This window comes from Chironomus tepperi, unplaced genomic scaffold (genome assembly GCF_022539635.2).
Source record: "Chironomus tepperi strain 1889 unplaced genomic scaffold, CSIRO-AGI_Ctep_v1 contig_33, whole genome shotgun sequence".
Classification (NCBI taxonomy): domain Eukaryota; kingdom Metazoa; phylum Arthropoda; class Insecta; order Diptera; family Chironomidae; genus Chironomus; species Chironomus tepperi.
In genome coordinates, this window is record NW_027226155.1 from 1,566,963 (window position 1) to 1,579,049 (window position 12,087).

Below are 12,087 nucleotides of genomic sequence, written 5' to 3' on the forward strand. Positions count from 1 at the left end.
GAAAAATTCAAATAAATTTTGACGGTTAATATTTTTTTAAAATATGTATGTAAAATTTTATTTATTCTGTATCAGAATGTACATTATTGTCTAATCTACTGCACTATCAAGTCTTGACATTTAACAAATATTTTGTCAATTTCTTAATTAATTAATATCCTGGCATCAATCTTTTATTTAAAAACTTAAGCACATAAAACATAAAAATATATTAATTAAGGATATTAAACCATAATTTTAATCACAAGGTCTAAACGATTCAAATATTCCTGTATAATTAACAAGACCAAATGATAAAATTGATCCAACGAAACTTCCAATTTGTGTAAAAGCTCCGACCCACACTAAACTTTTTCCACCTTGCTGTCTGAATATTGTCGTAATTTTTAAACGGATGTACGACGCGAAGCCCATCACGAGTGTCCAACTAAATATCTGAAATCAGAACAAAAAGGTGTCATTGAATTAATTAATTCATAATTTTTTTTGCAAACTTTGTGAATTAAACAAAAAGAAAATTGCTATTAATAGCAAATTATTATCAATTGTGGAAGTCAAATAGCGTTCAATTGAGCGTTAATGACTTGTTTACACAAATTTCTCATTCACAAATCGACAGCTTAATGAAATTTGATGAAAACCGTACAATTTCCTGTTTGTAAACATTTGTATTGTTTCAAAACAATATTGAAACATTTGTAAGGTTTTAAAACATTTGCAGCAGAATTATTATAACAACTTACAACTAGCAATTCCCCAAGAGCGGTTCCTATTAAAGGTGGCGTCGGTGACATCACAGATGTAATTATTGAATAAAGTACAAACGGCATGGATATGACGGTTAATGTTAAAATATTTCTGATGGAAGTTCCAGTAAGGAAAACAGCAATAAAACAGGCCAATGGATTTGCTATACTTGACAATGTAACCGATAGATGGTATGTGATGTTTCCATAAGGCAGTGTTCCGAAAGGCATAATTGATGGAACGATTGCATTTGAGATCATACAAACGGCACCAAGAAGTAGTAAAAGTGCACGATAATTTAGATTCGAGAGTTTCTTGACTTTTTCTGTCGGATTTGGTGGTGCTTTAGTTTCCTCTGTATTGTCAACTACTTGTTCCTCATGATCATGATAATGATATTTATTTCCATGTGAGATTTTTACTTTTGCATATTCCTTTCTTACAGACTTTAATCGATCAAGTAGAATGTATGCGACCAAACTTGAAACGAAGAGTGACGTTACGATAATGAAGAATGTTTGGGTTGAGAATCGTGGTAGTGGATGATATTCAGTCTTTTTAACTTCACCAGTTTCTGTTGAATTTGTTAATATACATTGAGCATTTCCGCCTACACCTTGTATCAATCCTAATATTCCAGGCAATAATCCCGACAATCCTTCTCCTATTAAGTATGTTATCAAGTAAATATCACGGAATCTTCCAAAGTACGGCATAAAAAGTACTGAACTTGTGCACCCGACCAGTGCAAAACAAAAGACGAAGACGAAAAATAGGAGAGATCGTTCAGCTTCAAACATATATGCTGTGACTTGATAATAAAATGCCATGAACCATCCAGCAACAACTCCAAGCGCCAGTAGTCCATATATGATGAAATTGTCCGGAATCGGACATAATTTTTGTATTAATGTATAACTGATAGGTCCAATATTAGCTATTTGAACGATAATTACAAGATATGATGCGAGATACCATGATTCAGGTAGTACATTAACAAGTAAAGGCAGCTGTATCCATAGCGAATTAATTCCAACCCATGTTCCAATTCCAAAAAATATCGCTAAGACATCCACTAATAGACTTCGATTTCCTAAAACAGTTTGAAATTTAGTAAGATTCATTCTCATTCGTCCAGTAAGTAGCTGACTGCTCTCATTCGGTGTTTCCGATCCAGATCTGTATGAACTGCAATAAAAGACAAGTACAAGTATTAATAACTGACTGCATCACTATCTCTAAGCTTATCACATTTATTTTGGGAGAATTTGATTGTTGCCTCTTCAAGTTTACTCTATTAAGTCAGAGATAAGAAGTACTTAAGAGAATGCAACTAATTAAGTAATCGTAAAGATAACATAATTGTCAATAAAAGATTGTCTGAGACTAATTGAATTTCATCACCAAGGAGATAAATCATACAATGTTGCGTGATAACAAGGATTTATTATCTTAGCCGAAAAATTTATTATCACCGCCTTTCTCTTAAAGTTTTGCTAGATAAGCGTGCCATTATTTACAACGCGCGACCTTCTACACTCTTTTGAGACGTAAAACGTGAGTCGAAAAATGTCAAAAAGAAGAGTTTAATAGAGAATTTTCACTGATTTACGGAACACACAGAAAACTGACCAATCTACTTATAAAACTTCATGCTTATCATCATTCTAATCAGTCATTAATGTGTGGTTTTTAAAAATTTCTTATAATTGCGTCTGACCTCCACAAACATTCAAGGAACAAAACCAGTTTTGAAGAGTGAATGTTAAATTGCGAAATGAGACATAATGCAAGGGCCAATGATTCACAAAATATTCCAAATAAATGCAATAAGAAGAAAATTTCGTGTACGTGAAGCCATACAGCCCACATAAATATGTTTTTTTATCTGCGTCAACAAATAACTTCAGTTCGATGAAAATTGCTTATTAATGACGAACATAGTAATATTCACCTTTGTTGATTTGCGAACGCGACGTTATGCTCTAACTGATCTTGAGTGACTGACACTGCCTTGTCTCTTCTCTCGATTGTATAAATTTCATTTTCCATCGCGGTCTGCACTTGATGATGTTTTTATTATACAAGATAAGTAGCTATCAGTCGTAGTCCTATGAATGAACAGACCTAAAAGACAAATAGATACAGTATTAAATGAAACAGTATGTTAATAAAACACGAGACAATTAGATTCACAACTTCTGTGTCCGCTTGTTAATTTATTTCTATTCAATGAAATTGCGATCATGACCTCTAAAAATTGTTCTCTCGACATAACTTGAAACTGTATCTTGTTATCACAAGCAACACAAGAGTTCATTGAAAGATGAGAGATGTTGACAGACAAGATAACATTATGTCATGTAAATTAACATAATTAAACTTTCACTATACACTGTATGAATTATAATCATACCTTCAAATTAACTCCTTATAATACAATTGTTACTTAATTTCACTTAGTAAACTATATTTCATTGAAAATTATGCAAGTCGACGATTTTTTGCATTATTGTCCCATGTCTGCTAAGACATTAAAATACTGTCAAAAATAATAAGCTCTACGAATAAGTAAATATTGCACACTATTGAGTAACAGAACTAAATAATGAGTGATCGACTTCCTTAAAATATGTGTGTGAAATTCTTCAATTTATATGTGCAATAGTTTTTTTCTGAATCTTGATGTCTACTGATTAGGGCTTCTAATTTAGTCGATAAAAATTTTTTCAAAGCAAACATAGTAAACAAACTGAAAACATTACTTTTAAATTTTTGAAAGCCGTTATTTTGCAATACAAAACTATGCTTGTTTATTAATGTTGCACAAACTATTACAGGCAAGTAGCAGTAATTTGACGGTAACCAGTACATTTGGATCCCTATTCTGTTCGTAGCTTCTATTCCCTCAATCAGTTTGTTTACATTCAGAAACTTAAAAATCTTCGTGACAAAAGTATTTTTAAAATTTAAAAAACTTAATAAATACCCCAAAATGGCACTTGGGAATCGATTATCACTAAAATAGATTAATTGCTTAACGCTATAAAAGTAAATGTGAGTTGGATTTATTTCAATTTAATATAAAAATAACGAAATTAACATTTTTCTTTTAGAAAATGAATGTTGAAGGAAATTTGTCTAATCTATCGGCTGTGTGCTTCACACCACGTGAATACCAAATTGAATTGTTATCAGCTGCCAAGGAGAGGAATATAATAATATGCTTGTCATCAGTTTCCGCGAGAGAATTTTGTGCATTAAAACTGATTCAAGAATTGAGCCATGAAGTTAGACGGAAAGAGAACCGGAAAATCTCATTGTTCCTTACCAGCAGCAAGTCAGCTTATAATCTCATACATTATCTTACCGATCTTAAAGTCATCAATTTAAATGAATTAAATGATGATGAGATTGATTGGGAAAATATTTATGACAATCAGGTTATATTATTGGAGACAAAGCAATGTCTCGATGCCCTAGAATGCTTCTACATAGACTTGAATCGTGTTAATTTAATAGTTCTGGATGAATGTCATAATAGGACAAGAAAGTCTGACATAACAGACATATTCCTTAATTTTTATAAGGTGACAGTCGAAAAGCCAAAGATTTTTGGTTTAGCTGGTCCAATTCATTCAGCTGCATGCTCACCGGCACGTCTTGGTGCTGAATTAGAATATTTAGAGACACTTCTTAGGGCGAAAGCTGAAACTGCTAGTGATATTGTAACTGTACTAAGGTAAAATAAGAATTTACATCAATTAACAACTTAATGATAATTAATCTTACATGATTCTTAACAGATACACATCAAAGCCAATAGAATTTGTTGTAGAATGTGGCATATCCGATGAAATGGAAGTCTCAAATTATATAAGAAACTTGGTACTAACAAGAAAGGCCTTTTTACTGGATCATCGATATGAATTATCCGAAATATACAGTGAAGATGAATATAAAGATGAACTTGACAATATTCCAGATCCAAAGGATGAACCATTAAGGATACTTGATGATTTCTTACTAATTTTAGATGAACTAGGAGTATACTGTGCTGATAAGGCAGCTCTAATAATTCTTATGCAAATTGAGAAGCTCAAAGTCAAGACAAAATACGAAAGACACTTTCTGTTGCTATGTTTAGTCACATCCACCCTTGTCCAAATCCGTTCCTTTTGTGATCTAATATTTCAGCCTATAAAAACAGAACGTGAACGTATTGAGAAGTTTTCGACGCCAAAAATCACTCGAATTTTGGAAATTCTTCGATTATTTAAGCCAACGAATAACCGTGAACAAAAAACTAGGGACAAGCCCAAAGCTGAACGTACTGAAGAGGCTGAAAAATGCGACTTGATAGAATGTAAGGAAATAATTAGTGATCTTAACATTAAACAAATGTGTAACATGATGAATTCAACAGGTGAAAAAATTAATAAAATTGAGGCAGACTTGGAGACTTTAAAGGCATCCGTGACGAAAATGACTAAGGAAATAGGACAACCACTCGTTCCAGTGACTAGAAATCATAATCGATTTAGTCGATTCAAGAATCGTCGAAGATTCTTTCCACGTCAACGACCAAACCCAAATGAATCTGATATTCTGTGTGGATTGATATTTTGCAGTTCCGTTATAACGACTAAAGTACTGTTCTGTTTATTCTGTGAAATGTCAAGGCACGATCCTGATTTAAAGTTCTTAAACGTACAATACACAATTGATAAAATTGCTGATCCAATAACCGATGCAAAGGAAGCTGAAAATGAGCATCGGAAGCAAGAGGAAGTCCTTAAAAAATTTAGAATGCATGAATGTAATTTGTTAATCAGCACAACCGTACTTGAAGAAGGATATGATTTACCAAAATGTAATTTAGTTGTAAGATTTGATCAGCCATCGACATATAGAAGTTATGTGTATTGTAAAGGACGTGCTAGGGCTAATAATGCACTACATATAATTATGGTATCGCCAAAAATTAACGCAAATCTTTATAAAAGTTTATTAAATGATGAATTGAATCCTAGTAGCCATAACTATTCATGTAATCTCATTAGAAACAGAGTTAGTGATGATATGGACGATGATGATGATGATGACGACGACACTGAAAGTGAATCAGGAAGTTCAGATAGGAAAAGTATCACTAACAGTGAAGTGTCAGAACCAATTGTTGAGGAAAAGTGTGTATGTGATTGTGAGAATAATGAGTCACTGCCAATACAACTTTATGATCCAGTTGAGAAAGAAACAAAAATGCAAATTGACAAGCTTGCTGAGTACATGGAAATTGAGAAAATGTTGATTAGAAAATGTGAAAATAAGGAACCGCCAATAAGTGAGATTTCACATGCTGAAAAGTTTACTTCCTTTATACAGCCTTATCAGCCGTTAACAACACCAGAGGCTGTCCAAGTTAATTTATCAACAGCTATATCCTTGGTCAATAAATATTGTGCTAAACTTCCATCAGACACATTCACAAAATTAACGCCAATTTGGCGATGCTGTAAGACAATCAGGAACGGAATTACTTTATACCAATACACACTCAGATTGCCATTAAATTCCCCAATGAAATGTGACATAAATGGAATTCCAATGCCAACTAGAACACTTGCAAGACGAGTTGCTGCATTAATTGCATGCAGAATGTTGCACAAAAGTGGAGAACTTGATGACAATTTACAGCCAATTGGGAAGGAAGGATTTAAAGCTATTGAACCAGATTGGGATTTATTTGAATTAGAAAAGGTTGATGAGGAACTAAATAATGAAAATTGTGATTTAAGGCCAGGCACAACGAAAAGAAGACAGTATTATTATAAAAGAATTGCGTCAGTATTTTCAAGTTGTCGTCCATCAACTAAAACTAAAGCATTTTTATATCACATCACTATGGTTTTACAATGTCCAATTCCGGAAGAACAAAATACTCGCGGACGTAAGATTTATCCACCAGAAGAAGCAGTTCAAAGTTTTGGGATTTTGACGACAAAAAAGATTCCAAAAATTTCAGCATTTCCAATATTTACAAGAAGTGGGGAAGTAAGAGTTTCACTGCAGCTGATCAAAACGGATGTGACACTTGATGATGATCAGCTACAGAAGATTAATACGTTCATTAATTATACATTTACGAATGTTTTGAGATTAAGAAAATATTTGATGCTATTTGATCCGGAAGCTGTTGAAAATAGCTTTTTCGTAGTTCCAGTGCTACGCGATAATGAAACAATTGATATTGATTGGAACTTCCTTACAGCTATTCAACAGAGCAATGCTATGACACCTCAATTTGTTAGTGATGAAGACAGAAAGAATCAAGTTTTTGACAATAATCGATTTAAGGATGCTGTAGTCATGCCTTGGTACAGGAATCAAGATCAGCCACAATACTTTTATGTTGCTGAAATTTGCTATCATTTAACACCGGAAAGTTCCTTTCCAGGCGAGAATTATGGCACATTTAGAGAATATTATTTCAAAAAGTATAATATTGAGATACAGAACAATAAACAGCCATTATTGGATGTTGATCATACAAGTGCTAGACTAAACTTCTTAACTCCACGCTATGTCAATCGAAAAGGTGTGGCACTTCCAACAAGTTCTGAAGAGACAAAACGAGCAAAACGTGAAAATTTAGAACAGAAACAAATTTTAGTTCCAGAACTTTGCACAGTTCATCCATTTCCAGCTAGTTTATGGCGTGCAGCTGTTTGCTTGCCATGTGTCTTGTATCGTATCAATGCATTACTATTAGCTGACGAGATTCGAATGGAAGTTTCTGCTGATTTAGGATTGGGTGTTTTAGAAGTAAAGGAAGAGAATTTTGAATGGCCAATGTTAAATTTTGGATGGACACTTGCTGATGTTTTGAAAAAGACTAGAGAAGCTAAAATGATTAGTGCCCAAACTGATGAAGATAAGGTCGAGGATGATGAAGATGAAAAGAAGGAAAATGACAATAAAAGTGAAGAAACTTCTGAAAAAGCTGATCAAGAAAAGGAAAATTCAGATAAGGAGAAAACAGCCAATGACCTTCTCGAGGAAGCTGACCAAAAAGCTAAAGGCGAGCATATTTTAGAAATTGGAACTTGGTCAAACGAAATGGCACAAAATTTAGAAGAATTTGATGATGAATTAGGAATTTTGCCTAGTAATTTAGAGATGTGTTCAAGTCGAAATATCAGGTACTGTCCACAAGCCCTAATTACCTCAAATTAAAAAAAATCCGTTACAAAATTATTTGAAAAATGATTCGTTAAATTTTAACGAAGAAATTTTAAATATTTTTGTAACGGTTTTAAAAATTAAAATATAATTCAAATTACTAAAATACGTTATTACTTTCTAACAGGTACGGATCACCAACATCATGGAACATGGAAACATCAATGCCACAAACGAAAATCACAAATCATTTTAATGACAATTATTATGCATCAGACAGCGATGATGATTTTGATGATGACAATGATTATGAAAGTATCAATGATGGAGATATTAATGACAGTAATGAGGATGAATATGGACTAAAAATTGAATTCAAGAATGATCATTTAGCAGAAGCATTTGAGACTGAAGCTGAACAGAAACGACGACAAAGAAGAATTGATTTTATTAATGAGACAATTGTGAATGAAAAGCGATATCAAATGGCAAAGAATATATCTATTGGATATGATTTTATTGACGATAATCAGCTCATTGATTTAGAAGAGAATATTAAGCTTCACGAAGAAGATTTTGAGAAATCAACAACGGAACTAAGGGCAGCAATTCGATCAAGTGGAATTCTCGTAAAACAAGATGAAAAAGTTCCAGCTAGAATCCGAAATAGCCATAAAAATAATAATAATAGTAATTCCGTCACCAACGATGACATCGATTTATTCCAATTAATTCCATATTTAGATAAAAATGAGATTTTAAGTGTTATGGACCAAGAAAATGTTTTATCAATTGATGATCTCTATGAGCTTAATCATATGTATGAAAAGAGACATTCTGATGAAGTGTATGAGGTTGTTGGATGTGGTGACTTGTTTGATCATTTTGCCGATCGAGATAGGACGAAAATTCAAGAATCAGGACAAAAAATTATTAAATTAGAAATTTCAAATGATTTAAATAAGTTAATTAAGAAGCGTGAAGAGAGCTCTGGCCAGCAAAAATCTCTCGATACATTCCTTAATCCTGTACCAATTATACAGTCACTGGTTCCATTAGAATTTAGTTTTGATCATCAACCTGATCTCAATAATCATCCAGGACCAAATCCAAGCATTATTCTTCAAGCACTTACTATGTCCAATGCTAATGATGGAATCAATTTGGAACGACTTGAGACAATTGGAGATTCATTCCTTAAATATGCAATAACAACTTATCTTTATTGCACTTATGAGAATGTAAATGAAGGAAAATTGAGTTATTTGAGGTCAAAGCAAGTCAGTAACTTGAACCTTTATCGCTTGGGAAGGAAGAAAATTCTAGGCGAAAGTATGATTGCAACGAAATTTGAGCCACAAGACAATTGGCTACCACCGTGCTATTTTGTTCCTAAAGAATTAGAACAAGCCTTAATAGACGCTAAGGTATGATGAAATTAACTCTGTTTTTGAATTTATTATAATGTTTAATAATTTTTGAACAGATCCCAGTTTGTTATTGGAATTTAGCTGACCTTCCAGATATAAAACAGCTGTCGAGTGAAAAAATATGCAGTTTAGTACGTGAGCGTGCTGAAAGGTTGGGAATGTTGGAAGATGTAAGTATTTCTGTGTTTTAAATACGTGATTTCTGGTATAAATTCATGTAATTTATCATTAAATCACACGCATGCTTAACACGCTTTATAATTACGATTTTATAATTTTCATAACCGTTTTCAAAATTTTTAATTTTAACGGATTTTGAAAATTCAAAAAAATTTCTAAGTTCAAAATTTTGATTGAAATTTTCAAAAAATTCGTATCGGTTAAATTGTTTACCAAAATGTTCATAACATTAAACTGCTTTAAGCGGCTTTAAACAAAATCAGCAAATAACAATTGCTAATAATAAACAATTTCTTATTTCAATAAACAGAGTCTTGATTATGACGGCGATGATGCACCAGAAGCCATAAATACGTCTCAGATTCAAACACAACAGGCACCGAAGACAAAACAAAATGGAAAGGAGGATCAAGCTACTGATAATTTCCCGTGTTTTATTCCATACAATTTAGTGACACAACATTCCATCCCAGATAAATCTATAGCCGATTGTGTTGAAGCATTGATTGGAGCTTATTTGATTGATTGTGGAGCTCGTGGTGCTTTGTTATTTATGGCATGGCTTGGAATAAGAGTATTGCCAATAATTAAGGTACCATGCCTTGAGACCAGAATAGCAGGAAGTACAAAACCAGTTGAAGAAGATGGACAGATGATGCAAACCATTTATGGCCATTGGATGCCACCAAAGTCGCCACTTTTACATTGCATTCCTGATGCTGAACAAACTTTAGAGCTATTGCTGGATGGCTTTGAACAATTTGAGATTGAATTAGATTACAAGTTCAATGATAGATCGTATTTACTGCAGGCTATGACACACGCATCGTATACCCCAAATAGATTAACAGACTGTTATCAAAGACTAGAATTTCTTGGGGATGCTGTTCTTGATTATTTAATAACACGTCATTTGTACGAAGATCGTAGATTGCATTCGCCTGGTGCATTAACTGATTTAAGGTCAGCACTTGTAAACAACACGATATTTGCATCGCTTGCTGTGCGTCATGGCTTTCATAAATATTTTCGACATTTATCTCCTGGCTTGAATGAAGTTGTTGACCGTTTTGTACGTATTCAGCATGAAAATGGACACTGTATAAGTGAAGAATACTATTTAATGTCTGAAGATGAATGTGACGAGGCTGAAGATGTGGAAGTGCCAAAAGCGTTAGGTGATGTCTTTGAATCGGTTGCTGGAGCTGTTTTTCTAGACTCAAACATGTCACTTGATGCTGTATGGAAAGTCTATTACAAAATGATGGGTCCTGAAATCGAGCAATTCAGTAGATCAGTTCCAAAATCACCAATTAGAGAGCTACTCGAGTTGGAACCTGAAACTGCTAAATTTGGTAAACCAGAAAAACTAGCTGATGGACGAAGAGTTCGAGTAACTGTCGAAGTATTTGGTAAAGGAATTTTCCGTGGTATTGGACGAAACTACAGAATAGCAAAATGCACAGCAGCCAAATGTGCATTAAGGCAGCTTAAAAAGAATAATTTGATTAACAAAAAGCATTCGAATTAAAATGTCTAGTCCTTAATATGAGTATCTTGAGATGTTTAGCTATTAAGTTATGAGACAAATATTCCTATTGATGATCCAGAATAGCCGTTAAATGTGTAAAAGTACTAAGTTAAAATTGTAAATACAAATCACGTAATTTTTAATAGAATGACATTTTAATGACTTACTCTAAAGGTTTTATATTTCCCGTCTGACAATTGATGTATCACGAAATTTAAATAAAAATTTATTGTTTACTTAATTCAATTTAAATAAGTGTCATATCGTGCCTTTAAATAATTTGTCCGAATTTTCGGGAATCCGGAACATATTCAACAAATAAGTGGAAGTCATCAACACGAGATATTCAAGTAGTTCATCTCTAAAATTTATGTACACTCAGGAGCATTAATATTTCCGGGAAATTAGAACGTGAAGCACACACTTCGGAAGTTGAATAGAGTTGTAGATGAGGAAGAGGGCAGCTCTTTGTGATTCGAGCATCAATAAAGTCATTTGTAAAGCAATTTGTCACTTATGCTCCAATTCGGAGTATGGTTCCAGTAAGTGAGTAAGTAAGAGCTCGAAGTGGACTATAATCTTGCATGGAAATTTCGACATCAAACTTCCGGTAAATTAATGCTCATAACTGCTTAGAATCTTGTATGGAATAGTCGACATCAACCTTCCGGCAAATTAGAGCTCATAGCTGCTTAGAATATTGCATGGAAGTGATGACATCAACCTTCCGACAACTAAGAGCCCACAGCTATTCTAGTCAGCTGGAAAGGCAACATCAAGCTTCCGGCAAATTAATGCTAAGCTGACAAGAATATTGCTGCATATAAAAGTCGACATCGTGCTTTGAATTACAAACTAGTAAAATGAGTTAGTTATGACTAGTCAGCAGTTTTACGACACGAGGTTGCCTAGTGACAGTTATTATTATATAATCAGCATGCATCGAATACCATCGATAAGGTGAATGACTGAAAAAGTAAACATTTGAATTTTTAATTAGGTCACAAATGAAAAAAT

General features: G+C 33.4%; 2 protein-coding genes across 4 annotated transcripts; one reads left to right on the plus strand and one right to left on the minus strand.

Annotated features, from left to right (window-relative positions):
- Positions 1 to 73: 73 nt before the first annotated feature.
- On the minus strand, positions 74 to 3,419 carry LOC139094050 (solute carrier family 52, riboflavin transporter, member 3-A-like). 2 transcript variants are annotated; one of them, XM_070644946.1, is made up of 5 exons: positions 3,164 to 3,419; positions 2,702 to 2,874; positions 1,898 to 1,935; positions 744 to 1,840; positions 74 to 435 (listed from the first exon to the last, which is right to left on the minus strand). In XM_070644946.1, the coding sequence occupies exons 2-5, from the start codon at positions 2,797 to 2,799 to the stop codon at positions 238 to 240; spliced, it is 1,431 nt and encodes a 476-aa protein (XP_070501047.1). In that variant the 5' UTR covers positions 2,800 to 2,874; positions 3,164 to 3,419; the 3' UTR covers positions 74 to 237. The 2 variants fall into 2 exon arrangements, with proteins under 2 accessions (XP_070501047.1, XP_070501037.1); XM_070644936.1 differs by having other exon boundaries at positions 744 to 1,935; positions 3,164 to 3,418.
- Positions 3,420 to 3,675: 256 nt separating this feature from the next.
- On the plus strand, positions 3,676 to 11,526 carry Dcr-1 (Endoribonuclease Dcr-1). Of its 2 annotated transcripts, none has more exons than XM_070646409.1 (7): positions 3,676 to 3,804; positions 3,864 to 4,489; positions 4,554 to 5,113; positions 5,174 to 7,949; positions 8,117 to 9,356; positions 9,416 to 9,529; positions 9,850 to 11,526. In XM_070646409.1, exons 2-7 carry the CDS (start codon positions 3,867 to 3,869, stop codon positions 11,068 to 11,070), a joined length of 6,534 nt encoding a protein of 2,177 aa, XP_070502510.1. In that variant the 5' UTR covers positions 3,676 to 3,804; positions 3,864 to 3,866; the 3' UTR covers positions 11,071 to 11,526. The 2 variants fall into 2 exon arrangements, with proteins under 2 accessions (XP_070502510.1, XP_070502517.1); XM_070646416.1 differs by having other exon boundaries at positions 3,686 to 3,798.
- The last annotated feature ends 561 nt before the right edge of the window (positions 11,527 to 12,087 follow it).